Raw genomic sequence first — 21,104 nt, forward strand, 5'->3', positions numbered from 1 at the left:
TTTAAGTTAAATAGGTTGAATTTATTTGATTAGCCTTTGTTTTCTTTAAGACGCATTGCCTGGAAAATCTTGAATTTAATTATTAGGTTTTATATTTTTGATTTAAAAAATGACTCCGCCTTTAAGAATAGTCAGTCATCTTGGATAAAGCACAGTTCTAATTTTGGCTTATATCTACTTTTTGTAGCCATAACCCCAAGAACAACACTTTTACAAGTGTCTGTCACACTCCGTTAAATCCAAATGTGAGGAAATCTCCAGAGGCCATCTGTGGGGTAAGTTACTTAATTTTGAATTTCAAAATAGCCTTTAAAGAAGATTTCTTAGCTCAGGCACCTGTTAGGATTTTAAGTGTCTCTGCCTAGATGTGAACCTGCCCATTTTCTCCACATATACAAGCAAAGTATATTTAAGTAACAAATATTGCTATTTGCCCTACCACAACATAGAGGCCAGTACACAGGATAATCTAGCTTGAATATCTGAGATCCTTGAATCTATTTTAATCTCTCTGTCTGCCAGCTCTGGACACCTTGATGCAATAGGCTGTGCATACACTAGGTGCTTAATACATAAAACAAAGTTTATATAGTTGGAAAGTATTACAAAAGCCTTTCCTTTCTGTCCCCATCATATTTTGGTACAGACATTGAAACCTCTAGTTCCGTACTCTTAAATCTCTCCGAATTCAGTAGTGTTTCAGTTTATTTGCAGTGTTTAAGATCTCTTTCCCTATGGGTAGCGGTAGGTCAAAGATATTTCTATTTGGAACTGATGTTTGGATAGACCAGGAGGCCATGTTGATAAACCAACCTCTTTTGAAAAAACAACAGTAGAGTTTTGTCAAATTACTGTTTAAATGCTTGCACTTATTAAAATGATGAATCATTTCACTTCCCTCCCCCATGCTCCACAACAAGTTGTTTTTTGGGATGGACCTAGCAGCTTTCTAAAATTAGAAAGTGACACATGAGGTGGAAGGCTCTCTAGTAATCTGCCTTCCTCATGTTACCTCACCTCATCCTGACTCTCCGGCCTGCCCAGGCCGTGTTCTCCTCAAGAAAATGGTTTAGATTGAGCTTATCATTACCATGTGGCTCTCTACACAGACTGCCAAGTAGCTTATTTCACTAAATGCTTTGCACCAACTGTGAGTTTATTATTTTTTTACAAGCTTATATAGTATTTACTGTACAGTCAGTTCATTTAATACATTATAATCCAATAAAGTAAATACTATTATTATCCCATTCTACTGGTGAGGAAACTGAGGCTCAGAGAGTTGTTCATATATCATTGATTTCTAAGGATTAACAAGCCTTAAGAATTCACAAGCCTAGATTACTGAGAAGGCGAATTCTTTTAGGATTTTGCTTTCATCTCTGTTGGTTTGGTTTTTGTTGTTGTTTGTTTTCATCTCTTTTAGTCTAAGGGCAACAACACAAAATGACAATCAATACTGCATTTAGCTCTCAGTTCGATAGAGTGCCAGCACTCTTTGAGGCCCGTTATCTGTGTGATCTCACTTTTTCTTCACAAGAACCCTCTGTAATATTATCATATTACGGTTGGGGAGGCTGAGGCTCAGAGAGATTAAGTAACTTGCCCAGTTTTACCCGGCTAGTTCAATGGGCACAAATCCAGATCTTTCTCACTCTGGGACCTGTATCCTAAACTGCTCCATTGGTCTACTCCCATGTACCTAGGGGTGGCAAACTCTCTAGGAGGAAAAAAAAAAGCACTTATTTATGTTTACAAACATCCAGATATTTCTGCAGTTCTGGGGCCAGAGTTTGACAGATTGAACACAAGGAGACGTACTTATACATCAGAGTACTATTTGTATTTATTACAAAAAGATCCATAATATCTGTATCTTTCATCCTATGCGAGGTGTCAACTGGCATGGCCCCCTTATGCTCTTACAACAGGTCACACAGTATTTACCTTTTTTTGAGGTGGTAGTGGATTCACTTTCTTTTTTTTTTTTTGTGGTACGCGGGCCTCCCACCGTTGTGGCCTCTCCCGTCGCGGAGCAACAGGCTCCGGACGCGCAGGCTCAGCGGCCATGGCTCACGGGCCCAGCCGCTCCGCGGCACGTGGGATTCTCCCGGACCGGGGCACGGACCCGTGTCCCCCGCATCGGCAGGCGGACCCCCAACCACTGCGCCACCAGGGAAGCCCAGTATTTACCTTTTTTTGAGGTGATAGCGGATTCACTTTCTTTTAACTTGTATGACAGGCCCAACCTGGAGCAAGATCATTGCTGGTTCTGTTTCCAGCCACAGACAGTGATGTGAGCTTCTCAGGAAGCCTGTGTGTGTGTATTTGTTCACATCTATGTAAACATATGTGTATGTGTATAAAAATGTATGTGTGCGTGTGGGGAGTGTATGTAGGTATGAATATGTGTACACGTGTATACATATGTGTGTACATGGTGCATACGCGTGTGTGAATGTATATGTACATGTGTATACATATCTGTGCACGTCTGTGCAGGTGTGTGGTGTGTGTGTGTTATCTGTGTGTGGTGGATGTGTGTTTACACGCATGTGTGTGTACATGCATATGTGTGTACATGCGTATGTGTGCATGTGTGTACACGCATGTGTGTGGGTGTGTACATACATATGGGTGTGTAAATGCATATGTGTGTGTGTGTGTACTGAACAATTGACTGCTGAGACCCCTTTCTCCTCCTTTCCCACCAGGGAAAACATCTAATGGACAACAATGTCTGTTCTAGGCCCCAGATTTTTTTTTTTTAATAAATTTATTTATTTGTTTATTTTTGGCCATGTCGGGTCTTGTTGCTACACACGGGTTTTCTCTAGTTGCAGCGAGCAGGGGCTACTCTTCATCGCAGTGCCAGGGCTTCTCATTGCGGTGGCTCCTCTTGTTGCGGAGCACGGGCTCTAGGCGCAAGGGCTTCAGTAGTTGTGGCACATGGGCTTAGTTGCTCCACGGCATGTGGGATCTTCCCAGACCAGGACTCAAACCCATGTTGCCTGCATTGGCAGGCAGATTCTTAACCACTGCACCACCAGGGAAGTCCCCAAGGCCCCAGATCTTATAACCATTCTAGGGAGTGTGGTGGATTACTTTCTTACTCCCTTTTCTTCTCTGAGAGACTTTGCCAATTGAATAAAAAACAGATTCATGGTGCACATGCTAAAATTAAAAAAAGGAAAGAAAGGGATGCTTCAGTAATGGTGATGAAGGAGAAAAGTAAAGATTTTAAGTTGGCATTTGAAGCAGGTTGACATTTTTCTGTTTTTAAAATGTCATTCTTTAAAAAGTAAATGAATAAATAAATATTTACTAAGACAAAATTTCCTGTTTGGTAGGTGCGAATGGAAATTTTAGCAAAATAGAGCATCTGGGTTCCCTTCTATTTGGAGAATGCACTTCAGCCCTTAATGCTTCCTTACCCCACTATTAACATTTATGGCTTTTTCTCTCTTCCTGCTTCCTCTGAATAATCATGAGTCCTGTGAAAGGTCTCTGGGGAGGCAGGCACGGCCCCACACCGCCACCCCCCGCCCCATGATGGATTTGTCCTGTGAGACGGGGCAGCAAATACGGCTTCCTGTTTATTTTGGTCATGTGATTCTGATTCCGTAAGTCAATGGCTCTCAAGGAGGGCAGTTTTGCCCCCCAGGTGATGTCTGGGGACTTTTTTGGGGGTCAGAACTGGGAAGGTAGGAATACTATTGGCATCTGGTGGATAGAGACCACCTATCCTACTCAGCGTAGTGCCATGCACTAGACAGTTCCCCCCAACAAATAACGAAATGGCCCCAAATATCAGTGGAGCTGCCAACAAGAAACTTTGCCTTGAGTCTGTGTAATGTTTGTGGTAGTTTCTCAAAATCCAAGGGAAAAAACATGTTAAGATCTCTCAGTTTATCTATTTTAAAGTATACATATTAGTGCAGCGTTAAGCAAGTCCAGACAAAGTGCCCTTGACAGGGAACTAGAATTCCTGGATTGTGAACCTGGCTCTGCTAAATCATTGAATGATTTCAATAAGTTCATTTCTCTTCTCTGAGCTTCTTTCCTCACCTGTAAAATTAAGGACTTAAACTTCAACTTGTTAAAGTTGCAGGTTTCTGGGCCCCATCTTGGATCTCATATATTACAATATCTGGATTTGGACTTAAGACCTGATATTTTTCTTTTGTTGTTAGTTCCTTTTATGTTCTCCTTAAGAAATCTTTGCCTATTCCAAAGTCGTGAAGATATTGTTAGATGTCAGTTCTCCTCAAATTGACCTACACATCCAATGCAATCCCAGCCCAAATCCTGGTGTTTTTCATAGAAATTGACAAACTGATTCTAAAATTGATATGTACATACCATGATTCTAGAATGGCCAAGAAGTCTTGAAGAACAAAATCAATGGACTTAGGTTACCAGATTTCTAGACTTACTATAAAAGTAGTAGTAATTAACTCAGCATAGTATTGGTGTAAGAATAGACAGACAGACCAGTAGAAAACAATACAACATCCAGAAATAGAGCTGCACATATGTGGTCACTTGAGTTACAACAAAGGCACCACTGCATTTCAATGTAGCAAGAATGATCTTTAAATAAATGGTACTGGAGTGATTGGACACTTGCGTCGAAATAAATGAACCTTGATATCTACCTCATACATAAAAATCAACTCAAGGTGTGTTATAGATCAAGATGTGAAAGGTGAAATTATAAAGCATAGGAGAACAGCTACATGAATTTGGGGAGCCAGTATTTAACAAGCTCCCTGGGTGTTGCACAGGCTAAAGTTAAGAACAACTGCTCTAATGTCTAGTGTTTTCTAAGCTGAACACTTGGTGTTGTGTGATTAGCTCGTAGAGATGTTGCCTTTTTTAATTGCACTACTAAATAGAGCTTTGCACACAGCAGGTGCTTTCTATGTGCCCTTTGGCTGGTGGTACAGATGAAGCTGTGGTGACATTGACAGCTGTGGCTTGTAGTGCAGTTAAGATGCTTTGCAGTTGAGACTTAGGATCCCCGCCCCAGTTTAGCTGTATATTATTTGTTTCCTTTCTCTTTTCTGATGGAAACATTACTGATAATATCTTCGTTGTGCAGATCGATGACCAAGACGATGGCAAACGGTTTAAATCGTTTTTTCACTGGGACATGAAATCCAAGGATGGGGCGGCAGCACCTAACAGGCAACCATTGGTGGATGAGGTGAAGGAAGAGTTATAAATGGGTTTGGAAACAGAGAAAAGAATGACACACTATGCAAATGAAATATATTGTCGGTATTACTTCTAGAGGGCATTGGTTACACTTTCTTTTATCCAGTTTGTAATTCCAGCTGTCTGCAGAAGACCCAGCATCACCTCAGCCAGATCTGCTCCAGTCCAAGCTCACTGACTTCTCCCTTCCAACCACTGTGTTTCTGTCACTGGGATCAGCCACCAGGCTGGAAGCCAAGGCTGCCCTTTCTTCTTCTGACCCTTCACTCAGCTCCACCCCTTCCCTCCCATTTCACTGTCCCAGCTCTGAGCCCCATCATCTCCTGCCTGGACCTTTGTGAGCACCTTCCCTCTCCTGGGTCTGCCCCTCTCCAGCCTGTCATATGACATTGGTCACACACATCTTCCTGCTTGTCTCTGATTTACTCTTCCCATCACCTGAGAATTTGTGGTCATTCTCTGTTGACAGCCTCATCATTTCAAAATTCCCCAACCATTTGCTTTTAATGATCCACATAAAACAGTCCAGACAGTGCAAAGCTAACCCTTTGGCCACTATCTCCAATCCCAGTTCCTTCTGTAGAGGTACCCATTGTTGTCAGTCTTGTGGGTATCCTTCCAGACTCTCTCTCCTCATTTACAAATTAATATCTATATAATTTATTTTTTAGTTACTTACATTTATATATGACTACTGCCACTGATTGAAGGACCTTTAATGAGTTATTTAACCATTCTTTTCTTTGGCTTTCTTTAAGTTCAATTTTTAAGTGAACTTCAAAGAGTTCCTGATTCACAGGACTATTGTAAAAATTAAAAGAGTATATAAACGTAAGGGTCTTAGAACACTGGTTGGCACAACAAATGTCAGCTAGTATTTCTTATGGAAAATTATAGATGCATGTTTCTATTGAAATGTATAATTTTGTTTTTCCATGAAACAATATGCATTGTTTTACAACTTGCATTTTTTGCTCAACAAATACCCTGGAGATGTTTGTATGTCAGCAACCTTTTAAGCTGTTGTAGGTGGGTAGATCATGTTGTAGGTGGGTAAGAGAGGATGTATCATGCTTTCTTATTGATGGGCAGGGTTATTCCCATTTTTTTTCTGTCATGAATTTGCAGTGAACACCTTTGTGCAAGACCTCTTTTGGACACTGAGAGTTTCTCTAGAATAGATAATGGAAAATGAGGTTGCTAGATCAAGAGTCTGTGCCTTTTTAATTTTAGTAGACAAACTGTCACATTTCTGTCTGTACGTTAAAATGGCTGTACATTTTATATGCCCACAGGCAGAATATGAGAATACCTGTTTCCCACAGACTCACCAACATTTGGTATTACCAGATAAAAGTTTTAACAACCTGTATTTTGTTGTTTGAATTTAAACTTCCCCGATTGGGAGTGTAGTTGAGCATATTTTCACATGTGAATTATCTGTCTTTCCAGATCGCCAAAAGATGGCCTGTGCAACTTCCCCACCTCCAGCCCACTTGTTTCCTCATCCTTACTCCCAATTCCAATCAAACCCACCTCCTCATGGTCTTTCACATGAAGCCTATCACTGCCTTCATGCTTTTATTCATGGCAGTCCCCACTCCGAGAATTTATTCAACATATATGTATTGAGTATTATATGCCAGGCATAGTTCCAGGCTACTGGAATACATCAGTGCACAAAACAGATAAAAATCCCTGCCTTCATGGAACTGACCTCCTAGAGTAGATGTTTTTCTTTTTCCCTTTGCATCATCTGTTAACTGACCTTAGCCCTGGAGGACCAGCTCAAATTCCTGTCCAAAACAGGGGCCATCATATACAGATTGCTTTTTCAAAACTCTCACTATGTTTTATCTTCAATACAGTATGTTTAATCACAAAAATGTTCTCTAATAGCTCATTGTTTCATATGTTAGGTTTTTTTTGTTTTATTTTGCGGTACGCGGGCCTCTCACTGTTGTGGCCTCTCCCCTTGCGGAGCACAGGCTCCGGACGCACAGGCTCAGCGGCCATGGCTCACGGGCCCAGCCGCTCCACGGCATGTGGGATCTTCCCGGACCGGGGCACGAACCCGTGTCCCCTGCATCGGCAGGCGGACTCTCAACCACTGCGCCACCAGGGAAGCCCCCATATGTTAGTTTTATCTCCATAGATAGGTCACAAGTATCTTAAAAGAGAAACTGTGATTTCTTCTTCTTTCTTTTTTGATTTTCTTTTCCTAGTGTTAACTGCCTGATCTAATGCTTGGCGCACAACAGGCAGCAGGTTTCTGAAGCTTGGCTGGATAGTGCTGATTAGTCTTAGGTGGCCTGTCCACAACAGCTCCCCGCCGCCCATCTTGGTGCAATAATGAGCAAAGAAATGTTAAGTTACATTTGGAACTCTTCTATGATATAAGTGAATCTCAGAAAGCTTGGTTATTTAGGATATGAGGTTATTTTCTAGTTTGAAAAAAATGAACATTCTGGTTAGGTGAGACCTACCATAACGCAAGAGGAGTTTATAGTTTTTAGAGAATGTCTACTTGTTCTATCTTATATTGACAATGTATGTCAATGTATGTATGTTGCCGGGAGGGTGGAGTAGGTAGGGGGATCTTACCAGGCAAATGTGTGGGGTGTGTGTTTGTATACATTTGTGGTTTTCCTCTATAGAGAGCCTATTGGACTGGATATGGGGAAGGGAATGCTTGGTGCGCAGGAGCTCTGCCAGACGCTGAAGTCGTAAGGATGGCTAAGGCTCAGAAGTCACTGGGTGAGGTAAGGGCCCTGGAAAGTTACTTTAGCAATTAGTTTGAATATTCCTTTATTTTAAGATTGTGGTAGACAGAATACTGGCCCTCCCCGAATAATTCCCATGTCCTAATCCCTGGAACCTGTGTATATGCTACTTTGCCTGGCCAAAGGGATGTTACAGATATGATTATGGTAAGGATTTTTCTTGTTTATTGAAGAATACTTGATTTACAATGTTGTGTTAGTTTCTGACGTATAGCAAAGTGATTCAGTTATACATATACATACGTTTATATGTATATATATATTCTTTTTCAGATTCTTTTCCATTATAATTTATTACAAGATATTGAATATAGTTCCCTGTGCTATACAGTAGGACCTTGTTGTTTATCTATTTTATATATTACTATATATATCTGCTAAACCCAAACTCCTAATTAAGGTAAGGATAGGAAGATTATCCTGGATTATTAGGGTGGACCAAATGTAACAAGAGTCCTTATAAGGAGGGAGGCAGGAGGGTCAGAGTCAGAGAAAAGATGATTTGACAACAGAAGCAGAGGTCAAAAGTGTTTGGGGCCCTAAGCCAAGGAATGCGGGCAGCCTCCAGAAGCTGGAAAAGGCAAAGAAATGAATTCTCCACAAGAGCCTCCAAAAGGAATCAGCCCTGATGCCCTGTTTTAGGTTTCTGACCTGTAGCACCATAAGAGAGATCTTAGTGGGTTTGCATCGTAGAAAAGGCAATTTTAGCCCAGATTATGGAAATCCTTAGTGATGTGCGCACAGTACCCTCTAGTCCTCTCCATACACCCAGGGCACCTGCCCTTTGAAGAAACCACTCTGGAAAATATTGCTAGTCTTTAGTAACTTTTCTGTAGCAAATGGAAAGAAGACAACAGAAACACGATTGCTAAGGTGGAAAACAGACGATCAGAGATACTCAAAAGTTAGGAGCAGAAAAGAGCAGACGTTTCACTCCCAGGGCTGTAGAACTGTCTCTAGTACCAGAAAGTCTTCTGCATAATAATTGCTGCATTATCATACAAGTCTTTGAGTTAAAGGGCATCCCTTGGGTTGTGCCAGGTTCCACATAGTTTAATATAAACATTGAAGGAGAAACCCTTTGACCTGGGAAATATGCTTTCTTCAGCCTTGAAGGTGTTATTTAAATCACCAAGTGAATAACATTGTCAAATTTATTCCAGGTGACTGAAATATTTTCCAAGTATCTTATACATCCAATTGCATTGGTTCTGATGATGCTTGCTATTGCAGTTTTATTCGTTCTCATTGGATTTCATATTGGTTCTCATGCTGACATTGGTCTGACCAGCAGGAGTACACAGAAGACCATGAGGAACAGCGGGGCAAGGGCAGCTTTCCAGCCATGATCACACCTGCTCATCAAAGGGCCAAGATAGCCAACCAGCTGGCCAGCCAAGTGAGTGTCTTAGTGCTTATTCACCATTGATTACGCTAATGTTTGTCATTAGTGAACCCCTGGGATTGATTCAGATAAAATCCAAAAGGAGGGTGCTTTGGGGCAGTAGGTACCCTTAGTGTGATATTATGGAGAAAACTATGTTCTTATCTTTTCCCTATCATTCACTCTCTGTGCCTTGTTTGGACCACATCTATCACATGGAGAGAAGACCATGTAGCTCACCACAAGACTGGACCAAATAATTTCTTGTGGTGGCGTTAGCATTAAGGACACTGATTTTTATTAAGTGGATGGTGGAACCTCCTGAAGAGTAGCACAACTTGCTGGTTAAGAGCTCAGATTTTAGAGCTGGAATGTTGGGATTTGAACCCTGGCTTTCTCACTTAGTACCTGTGGGACCATGAGCCAATTACTTAACCTTTCTGTTCCTCAGCTGCTCTTTAGTAAAATGGGGAAAATCATAGTCTTGCCTTATGTGATTGTTATGGAGATGAATGAATATTTGTTAACGTTTAGAAGTTCCTGGCACTCTCTTGGACTTAACACATGAGCATTGATGCTTTTTGGAGAGGAGCCCGTAGAACAAACGAGAAAAACTTGCCATATGTTTGCGTTGAGTGTTGCCCGATGGTGTAGCTTCAGGACAGCCGCAAGGAGAGGTCCTACAAAGGCTGTTGGGTGTGACCTTGACTCTATGCTGTCCCCTCACCAGGTGGAGTACAAGAGACGGCATGACGAACACATCTCCAGGTTCAGCACAGTGGTGGATACCCCTGAGCTTCTCCGGGCCAAGGCGGCGGGACAGCTTCAAAGTGATGTAAGAAATGATGGAGGCCAGATGCAGTGATTCTCGTTTAAGGTTCCCCATTCTTTCCTTACGTGGAGGAAGAGGCAGGGAGAATGCAGGCGGCATCTCAATCCTGTGCGGGGGCCAGGAAGAACTTTCTAAGGTCAAGGATGGTCGGGTCAGATTTGGCAGCCAGCACAGACCTTGCAAAAACTTTTCCTTAGAGAGAAAAGTTTACACGGTATTAGTAACAAACCAGGTATATCTGATTAATCTTAAAGAAGTCTCTCCTTGTCACTGCAAATTGTAGAAGATCACTTCCGAAGAATTTCTTCCCTTTGCCTTTTCATAGCCCAGTTGCTCCACGGCATACTAAGACTGGAAACTTAGTATTGCTCTGAGTGGGAAGTTTAAGCACTTCCCACTTGAATCCAGGTTCAGCTTAACAAGTGGCTTCCACTTGACTTGGGTTGAGAAGCCTTTCATCTCCCAGACTTGACTGGCGGCTCCTTGAGGGCAGAAGCCTTCTTGCGCTGCCTGACCTCACCCCCGGTACGCAGCAGGTGCTCACAAGTATGTGTCGAATTCTACATTGAGCATCTCCATGTATCAGGCAGCGAGCTGGGTATTGGGAATAAAATGGTAAATGAGATACACAGGGTCCATCAAGCTCTAAGCCAACTACATTGCGTAAGAGCTGGGACGGGAGACGTGCAGGGCGCTATGGGAGCCCTGAGCAGGGCTTCTCAGTCAGATTGCCTGGGAGATGGTGGGATGGTGGCACGTGATTCAAAATTTGTTTTCCTTTTCCAGGTGAGATACACAGAGGACTATAAACAACAGATAGGGAAAGGCAGTTTTCCTGCTATGACCACGCCTGCTTATCAGATAGCCAGAAGAGCCAATGAGCTTGCAAGTGATGTAAGTGTCCAGGGCAATGTTTGCATGGGAGGGAAGGAAGCAGAAATTTACCTGGGTCTGGCGAGTCCAACTTCCTGTCTCCTTGTCTCCGTTTTTTTTTGCACCGTGGATACAGGAAGTCACTTTCCTACATAGTTTTCAATCAGTTTTACCAAGACGATGATCAGGCACTTTTATGTCTAAGACACATTCCCTAGATCCAAGCAGAACAAGAACATTCCACAAGACGTTCATTTTTACTGTTCTGACCCCTGTGCATAAGAGGCTAAATTTATCCTTCCCCTTCAAATAGGTGAGGTACCATCAACAATATCAAGGAGAAACGAAGGGAGTGGCTGGAGCTGAGGGCACATTGACAAAGGAATATGTGGACCAGTATGGCCAGGTATGTGATAAAATGACATCCTGAGAGACCCTTTTCGATGGTCATTTCTCAGTTTGGCAGCCCTCTAGCCTGTGACACAACCTATGACCATTTAATCAGGGGTTGGGCTGTGATTTTTCTTTGCCCTATTTATGGAAGGTGGAATTTCCAAGCCTGAAAGTAGCAAACAAACAATTACACAGGGCTCAACTTGACTCGCTTAGGAAAACAGATTCTAAGCACTTTTTCTTTCCTTTTTTAAAAATAAAGGACCTATATCAGAATGGTGGGCTTGCCAGGAATAAAGCATCCTCATCTATTCATTGAAGAAAAGTCCCAAGGACTACGACTGGCTGTGTTTAGCCTGTCACTGCATAGGCGCAAAAGGGATCAAAATGCATGTCTTGAAAAATATGGAGCACTTCACTGAGTAGCAGCATTCATTTTCTTAGAAAATGAATTTCTTGTCTAGGTTGCTAAATAAAGCAATATGCCAGAGAAAGTAACCCTTTTTCTCAATTTCACTTCTTTTTTTTTTTTTTTTTTTTTTTTTTTTGCGGTACGCGGGCCTCTCACTGCTGTAGCCTCTCCCGTTACGGAGCACAGGCTCAGCGGCCATGGCCCACGGGCCCAGCCGCTCCACGACATAGGGGTTCTTCCCGGACTGGGGAATGAACCCGTGTCCCCTGCATCGGCAGGCGGACTCTCAACCACTGTGCCACCAGGGAAGCCCTCAATTTCACTTCTTAAATGAGCTACATCTTGGCAGGATGTAAAAAGGTTGAGTGACAATTGCAGCTAATTTTATTTGCACGTCCCTCTGATTTTCTGGTACTAGACAGGTGTTGTAAGGGAAAAAGGGAACATTCTTTTTTCATGGTTGTAAGTAAACAATGTTGGAAGACCGAGCGTGTGACCGGAAGGGTGCATTCAGTGGGCTTGGGTGATACTTCTTTCTTAATTTGACAGTTGTTTAAATTTTTTGGCACTGGGTAGACTTTACAACCTATGTGACATTCAATATACATAATTTATAAAAGGAAACAAATAACTTATTTCTCTTCTTCAGAAAACCAAGTTGCTTATATTGGGGATATATTCATGTGAAACTTAAAATGCATGTGAAGATAGGTTTTGACCCTTTTGCAAATGTCTATCTGAGCAAAAACGTTTGGTTTTGAATTTAAAAGGCCATTTTATTAAATTTCATGATAAGTCAGTTAAATGGTCTCTCAGTGCTTAAAACTCAATGAAAATACGTTTTTATTCGTTTCATGTTGTAAATATGTTGTTTAGAATGCTCAGGACAACTTTTAAAAGTCAGTTTAAAAAATATTTGGCTTCCATATTTAGCAAAAAGTATTTTGTTCTAAATTTGGACTATCCTATCTGCCACTAGTTGTAACACACGCATATAATTTCATGTGTGTATCTAGACCTGTCTATACACAGTGATGAAATGTAACTTCATAGTATCATAGTGGAACCTTGATTATTAGGACATTTTGATTGAAGTTTCCATCATGATAATAACAAATACAAGAATCAAAGTGGGTGTCATTCGATAGCACTGCCCAGCAGCTGTCAGTCGAGAGGACTCCATATCCTGTGGCATTTCACTGTGATTTACTGTGACTCACCAGGGAGAGAGTAGGAAGGAGTGATAGAGAAGCAGGTGGACAGTCAGATACACTATAAATATCTGTAGTGCCTAAAAGACCAAACAATTCATTCTTCTTTTTTTTTTAATAAATTTATTTTATTTATTTATTTTTGGCTGCGTTGGGTCTTCGCTGCTGTGCGCGGGCTATCTCTAGTTGCGGGGAGCGGGGGCTACTCTTCGTTGCGGTGCGTGGGCTTCTCGTTGTGGTGGCTTCTCTTGTTGCGGAGCATGGGCTGTACGCGTGCAGGCTTCAGTAGTTGTGGCTCGCGGGCTCTAGAGTGCAGGCTCAGTAGTTGTGGCGCACGGGCTTAGTTGATGCACGGCATGTGGGATCCTCCCAGTCCAGGGCTCGAACCCGTGTCCCCTGCATTGGCAGGCGGATTCTTAACCACTGTGCCACCGGGGAAGTCCCCATTTTTCTTTTTAATGAGTAGTTTTTTACGTTAATGGACTATACGATGTAACCTATTATTTATAACCTGTCAACTCCCCAATAGGATTAAGGGTCTCAAAAAGATTTACATACACAATATATATTCACATAAGCACAGAAGTTAAAATGAAGCTACAAGCCAACTCCAAACCGTAAAGCAGAATGGGCAAAAGGAGGTTACCAAAGAATTTGAGAGTCTTTGTTGTTATTATTTTTTTCACTTACTACATTTGGCCCAGAACATTCTGGCAGCCAAGCATAAAGGAGCACCCAGGCTAAACAGTTGTCATTATTGGATGAAAAGGAAGCCTGGACATTCTAATTTGACCCAACTATTTCATTTAAGAGAATATGTGTGCTGGACTCTGAACCGTGATGCTGGAGCAGGGAAGGCCCCTGCTTTGGAGGAGGCTGGAGAGAGATGGAGTCATGAGCCCAAGGGGGCACACTAAGGGCTGTTCCAGATTTGTGGGAACACAGATGAGGAAGCAGCTGATTCTGCCTGGGGTGGGGCTGGGAGTGAGGGAGGAGTTCCCTGGAGAGAAGGTAGCATCTGACGGAGTCTTGAAGTACCTCTGGTTGCTGGGGAAGTTTTACACTAGTAACGCGATGACAGTCCCGTGAGAGAGAAGGTTCTCCTTTGTGGGAGAGCCTGGGTGATGGGAGCAGGAGGAGGGAAGAAATTAAGACTCAGATTGTTAATACTTAGTCTGAAATATACATTTGGTCCCAGCTGAGATCATCTTATTGCAGTGTGAAGTCTTTTCAGCCAAATTACAAAAATTCAAATAATTACATGATATCTCTTTCTTGGTAAATGAAATGAATCCATCACTGCGGGAGACAGTATGTAGAACATCAAGGTGTCTTTGCATAGATCTGCTAAGGGGCCTGAGAACGGTGGCATTCGAGACTACTGGAAGACAGAAGGACTTTCCAGGTGTCATGTAAGAAATGAATACTCCAAAATACATAGGCCTAGGAGACTCACAGAGTATCTTGATTTGTCTGATGGAAATGATGATGCTAATGATAACAGTTACCATTTATTTAGTGCTGACTGTGTGCTGGGTCTACCTCTAGTGTCTACCACCTTAATGACCACGTGCTACTGCTCTTAGGGGTGATCACAGGAATTTCCAAGGTGGACGGGCCTCCATGGGAACAGGCTGTAGGAGAGATCATTGCTAATCCCCCACCCATTCCAGGAGGGGAGCATTACTGATTAAACTTTTTGATTGACCCAGCAGGATTACTCAGAAGAGTATGGCGAGCGCAGAGGGAAGGGCAGCTTCCCGGCCATGATCACCCCAGCTTATCAGAATGCCAAGAAAGCCAACGAACTCGCTAGTGATGTAAGTGCCACATTGGGGCGACCCACAGAGCCACAGAAGAAGGAGAAATGAGACTTTGAAGGCTGTGCTTACTGAAACCTATGTACAGTTAAATTTATCAGGGCTGAGTCAAAGCAGAATGTTAGCCCTCAATTCCTATCCAAATTCCTGACATCTGCATTTTTAGCTCATGCTGTTAGGTCACATTTATCTGCTTCAAAGGAGATTGACATGGACAAGCCACACAACTTACTTGAAGTCAGCTGAAGCAAGTGCACATACCGGTCCAGCTAGATAAGCTGGGGTTAGGAGAGTCTTTGCAAAATAACCCATCTTAGAAATTGAGCACTTCAGAGGAATAGCTGATTAAAATAAATCGTATGATTATCAAACTCGGTGTAACCCAGTTGATAAAATGATTTTTATTTGCAGAATGTTAGCCAGTTGGCAGTCCTTGAAAGAGAAGCTATAATTAAACTTGGTAAAGTGACAAGCACACTGCAGATCTTACACCAACTTGAACTTGGTCTATAATCAGAAGCCCAGCATTCATTTCATACCCCCTTTGCCCTTCTCCTTTACTTTGTTACTATTCAGTTATTACCCATTTCCTTAGAAGAGTGCACTCTGCCCTCAGAGGGGAAGTAAAGGACACATTCATCACTGGAGGCTGGATGAGAAATGATTGTTAAAACGAAGGGCAGAATGGGTTTTGGATTATACCTTTAGGTATGATCATTTTGAGACCTTTCTTCATGCAGAATTAGAATGTAAAGTGTAAAAAATGTGAAAGGGGGCAGTAAAATGTTAATATAAAAGGGGCTAAGTGGTTTATGGACTTCAGTGAAGGAAAAACCCATGTGATTATTTTTTCCTCCAGAAAATTCTATTAAATAAATGTTGACATTAAATGTGAAGTAAGCGTAGAGTAACTTCTCTCATGGAGCATGAAAACCACAACTCCAGATGCTCTGTGTGCTTCTTTCAGATAAAATACAGGCAGGACTTCAATAAGATGAAGGGCGCTGCACACTATCACTCCCTCCCAGCCCAAGACAACCTGGTTCTTAAGCGGGCTCAGAGCGTGAACAAGCTTGTGAGTGAGGTACGTACGGGGACATTTTCACCTGTGTGCTGTTACCTTTATCTCCGACGGACAGTGAAGGGGCGACCCCAGAATGAAAAGTTCCGTGTAACACCGCATAAACTACACATGAGTTACCAGTTCCCAAAGAACGAATAGTCCGTAAAAAGCAATTCACAAGAGAGCCTAGGATCAAACTAATTAAATCCTTCTCTGATGGTTCAAAAGTTTCTTCCCAGAATTCTCACAGGGTTATAAATATTCCCAAGTTCCCAGCAATACATTTCTAGTTGCCAGAATACTGGAGGAGACAAGCTTTATAACAATATGTCATTCTTATAGAGCGGAAATCAAAGGTGGGAGCGTTTTGAACGTGGAACCTCCCTCATTCTCTCATTATTGTAGTCAGGTTTCTGAGAAGTTGTGTGTACCATGTGAATTCCCCTCGCCTTAGAGGCTGACCTGGCTGCCAGAGACTGTGTTTTGTTTGGCCTACCCAGTGGTTACGATTTTTATAATTGCTAAGACTGTTTGGCAAGGAAATCTCCCCTCTAGCTCCCCACATCCTTTTTAAGTCCTGGAGTTTCTTCATAGCAGCTTCTCTGTTTGCATTGCCTGTCGGGACCCTGCAGGCATTTGAGTTGTCAGCCTCTTGGCAGGCTATTCATAGGACTCACCTAGCAAGTTATCTGAAACTCAGAAAAGGATATGCAAATTTCCTAAAACATTTTTCTTCTCTAACCCCTAAGAGTCAGTCTTTTACCCCAAAGTGTTCCTTAACCTGTGGTGCTCTAATTGCTCAGAATCACAAGGGTGACATTTCCTGGGCCTCATCAGCAACCTCAGATACTTTGAAGTAGTAGATGGGTGCTGAGCCCTTGGAACCTGCATTTTAAACAAATATTCCACGTGATTCTGATGCTGTAGGCCAGAGGTCAGCAAACTATGGCCTGAGTGCCAAATCCAGCCCACAGCCTGTTTTTATAAATAAAGTTTTATTGAAACACATCATATTATCTATGGCTGCTTTCAAGCTACAAGAGTTGATATAAAGATGGGATGTTCCGCGAAGGGGCAAATATTTTCTGTCTGGTCATTTACAGAAAAAGTTTGCTGAACCTTGCTTTTGACTCAGAGACCATTAGATCTAGATGGGATCTTTGCAATCTCTAGGCCCTCGCTTTGTCATAGGCTTGGAAAAGTAAAGTGTCTTGTTCTGGTTCAGATAGACTTCTGGGACAGAACTAGAACCAGACCGCTGATAATGTAGTTCTACCCAGGAATAACATTGTTACCATTTTGACCTCTTTCTATGTGAATATATCATAAACTAATATATGAATATAAAAACATACATTTGTAGAATTAGAATTCAACGTATATACAGTTTTGTGTACTTTTTAAATTTTACATCATATTGTAAGCATTACAATGCATCTTGAATACTTAATTAATTAATTTATTTATTTTTTGTGGTACGCGGGCCTCTCACTGTTGTGGCCTCTCCCGTTGCGGAGCACAGGCTCCGGACGCGCAGGCTCAGCGGCCATGGCTCACGGGCCCAGCCGCTCCGCGGCATGTGGGATCTTCCCGGACCGGGGCATGAACCTGTGTCCCCTGCATCGGCAGTCGGACTCTCAACCACTGCGCCACCAGGGAAGCCCGCATCTTGCATACTTTAAAAGTCATATTCCCACCAAATGTTTTATAAGATATGATAACAAGTTGCATTTCCTTTGGTAAGAGGTCACAAGGGAACCTTCCATTTCCTTTTGCTCTTATGTTTATCTAGTAAGACAAACCAGCCAGGCCTCTATTAATGGTAACCACCCTTCAGCTGCCTTCTCCAGCTACCTGGGATGACTTGGAGTCTATTTAGTAACTGTGGCCTCACATCTTATATCTAGCTACCCAGGGGAGCTCAGCTAGCCATTTAAAATTAGAAGACACTTTGCATCTATGAGTGGTCTCATTTATTACACTCTTTTGTAAAGTAACTTTTTTGGTTAAATTCTACTTAAGTATACATACAGAGAAGTGCATATATCATAAGTGTACAACAGGAAGAATTTCCACAAGTGGACACGTCTGTGTAATTAGCACCCAGATCAAGAAACAGGACATGACCAGAAGTCCAGATACCTGTCCGCAAGAGTATCCACTGTCTGGATATCTAAAACCATTTTGCCATTTTTTTTGAGCTATATGAAATCGTAAAGTACTTACTCTTGAAAGGGGCTCTATATTTTTAATATTCAGAACCAAACTGATTATTTACTTATCACTATTTGAAAGGAAAACACATATTGTTAACCTACAGTATCCTATGCCTGGTATTTTAAAATCTTGGGTTGGAAGTTTTCTAAAAATATCCCAAGTCGAGTCCTGGTGACATTTTCAAGAGTGACTTCGGGTTTGGTTCTCTTGTGCATCTGGTGTTTTGGTTTCCAAGGTGGAGTATAAGAAGGATCTGGAAAGTAGGAAAGGTCGTAGTATCAACTACTGTGAAACACCTCAATTCAGGAATGTGAGCAAGATCTCAAAATTCACCAGTGATTTGAGTTTTTAATGCCTACACGTCTGTTTGGGCTTTTTTTTTTAACGACCTTAATTTCTAGGTCTCCTAAGAGACAGTCTACGTGAATGTATCTGGGTGTCTTGGAGAAGCATGGCGTCTTAGGCACAAATACTATGAGTTTTGATAGAGATTGCCTGCTGGGGCTGGTCCATGGAGTGCTAAATCCCCTGGCATGCACTTGACCTTGAGCCCTCAGGGCTGTACTTGTCCTCTTGCATCCTTCGTGTATAGTAGTATCTGGCTCCTACTGGTGAATGCTGGTGAGGGAGCCTGGCTGAGCATGCAACGTCCCCTCTCAACTTGACTTTGTGCTTCTTAAATTAGTACAAGATCTCAGTTAACCTGCACAGTCACCTAGGGAGCCAGGTGTTATTTCCCCATCTTACAGGTGAGCAGATATATGCTGGAGTGGCATTTGCAGATTTGGAAATTCTCAAAGTCTGGGGATGTATCCTTGAGAACATCAAGGACTAGTTTATATGATTTTACTTCTTTTTTGTTGTTGTTGTTGCCCTCATTTTTACTAATTCCAATTTTTTTTCACAACTCACACACACACACTGTATTTTATTTTTACAAGAGATAAATAAACTGACACCAAGCATTGTAAATGGGTGACCGCAACAAAAGCAACAATGATTGCAATTACCAAACATGAAACACGCTCATACTATGTCATGATATTGACGTTCAGTCCAGGGATCCTCCACTACAACAGCTCCTTTACTTTGCAGTGGAAATTGATTTGTATATTTTTTCCTCTGAGTCCTTGTGAGATTTTTTTTTTAATTCAAACAGAAAGTCACAAAAATTATAATCATCCTCATCAGTTCACTCAGTCCCATGTAATTAATTTTTTTTTCATCTTGGTCTTTTGTTAGCACTTTTATGAATTCATCAGTTTTCCATTAGAGTTCTGAAAATGCTTATTCATTCAGTTCAGCAGTATAATCAGTTACCAGAAACCTGTACTTGTCAGAGTCTTTTCCATGAATTCCTTGAAGATGAAACCCTTTTATAGGAACATTTTTGTGAAAACATCAGAGTACACCCAGAACTGTCTGTAAATGGCAAAAGACTTAAAAATGACCACGGTTAAAGATTTGATGAAAGTTCGTAATAATGCAATTGACAAGGAAATTTAGTTATTTCTGAGATATACATTTTAAAGTAGTAACTAGAATTATGACTTATAACATTATACCAGAACATATAAGTTTTTTAGAAATATCATGTAATGTCTGAAACATTTATATTAACATATTTCCATACAAATAACCCAAAGAAAGTTTAGTATTAGTTGGTTGTTTTGTTTGTTTTTTTATACTGCAGGTTCTTATTAGATTTTACTTCTGCAGCTGCGTATAACAGTAGAATTTAAAATCACTTGGGACTTCGTGAGGCTCAGTAAGGAATGTCTTCTGCATAAATGTCATGGTTAAGAGCACCAGCTTTGGAGCTGACGGACCTGGCTCCACAATTAGCCAAGTGGCCGACTTCGGGCACGTTAAGTTCTTGGAGCCATTTTGCCCTCGGTAAAATGGGAATGATAATAATTCCCTCCTCCTCATAGAGCACTTGTGAAGATTAACAGAGATGAGTAGAACTGTGTCTGATGCAGAGTAATAGTATTCTGCTGGAATACTCTCAGTGCCTGGAAACTCCATGGCCTCCCAGGGGAGGTGATTTTAATGTAGCTTCATTAGAAGCTACCCACCTTTTCTTATTTATGACTTCTTGTCCTCCTGTTTTGTTCTTTGTTTGGTAAGCTGCACTTGGGACATAACATCGTTATGTCACGTGGTTGCGGTAGTGACCAATGTGTCATGTATACGTCACAGATTTTGGCAAAGCTGGGGTTTTATTCCTCATATACTTAGAACTGGAGGTAATAGCATGCAGTGATGTGTACTAGCCCCCAGCATGGGGCTTGCATGCAGCCCCTGTACGATCAGTGCTTGTCCTTGGAAAGCTCCACACCTGTGCAATGGGTTTTCACATTGGAAAAATCTGGTATATTTACAACTGAAAATGTTAAAAAAAAAAAAAAAAAATCAGGTCCGTTTTGTGCCGTCTGGGTGCATCAGATCTTATGTTTTCTTGTGTGCTTGCCTCACCCCAACTTCTTGAATTTTAAGTTATTTTTTTTTAAGTTTGTCTTATTTTTAATTCAGAGACACACTGAATACTTAAATAGGTTCTATTTAATCATGTATGTTTTGGATTAGTGCATTCAGATGAGTAGTTTATCTTCAACGAGTTGGGGAGAGAATGCTTTTGTTGAAGGTTCTGTGTTCCCATGTAGAATAAATATAAAGAAAACTACCAGAACCACATGAGAGGCCACTATGAAGGAGCTGGGATGGACAGACGGATGCTCCATGCTCTGAAAGTTGGAAGCCTGGCAAGCAACGTGAGTCCTGTTGTGAAGGGCCTGCAGGTCCTGGGGATCTGTTGGTGTGGAGAGTGGTGGGGGCACAAGGAATTCAGCCAATTCTTTTTCAACCTCCTTTTTAAAAAAATCAGTGTTTTGTT

The 21,104-nt window shown here is 41.7% G+C and overlaps 1 protein-coding gene and 1 long non-coding RNA gene across 2 annotated transcripts in view; both read left to right on the forward strand.

Moving 5' to 3' along the window:
• The window catches only part of LOC309971397, a 1,020,865-nt gene that overhangs the window by 223,156 nt on the left and 776,605 nt on the right, over window positions 1-21,104 (forward strand). The window lies entirely within an intron of this gene.
• Window positions 1-21,104, forward strand: part of NRAP (nebulin related anchoring protein) — a 69,896-nt gene that overhangs the window by 902 nt on the left and 47,890 nt on the right. Inside the window, 11 exon segments of the mRNA XM_082854859.1 lie at window positions 188-275; window positions 5,105-5,209; window positions 7,878-7,982; window positions 9,298-9,402; window positions 10,118-10,222; window positions 11,006-11,113; window positions 11,406-11,498; window positions 14,824-14,928; window positions 15,896-16,012; window positions 18,444-18,548; window positions 20,875-20,982. Of these exon segments, the coding sequence (XP_082710985.1) occupies window positions 188-275; window positions 5,105-5,209; window positions 7,878-7,982; window positions 9,298-9,402; window positions 10,118-10,222; window positions 11,006-11,113; window positions 11,406-11,498; window positions 14,824-14,928; window positions 15,896-16,012; window positions 18,444-18,548; window positions 20,875-20,982 (1,144 nt within the window).

This window comes from Leucopleurus acutus (genome assembly GCF_964270905.1).
Source record: "Leucopleurus acutus genome assembly, chromosome: 14".
Taxonomy (NCBI): domain Eukaryota; kingdom Metazoa; phylum Chordata; class Mammalia; order Artiodactyla; family Delphinidae; genus Leucopleurus; species Leucopleurus acutus.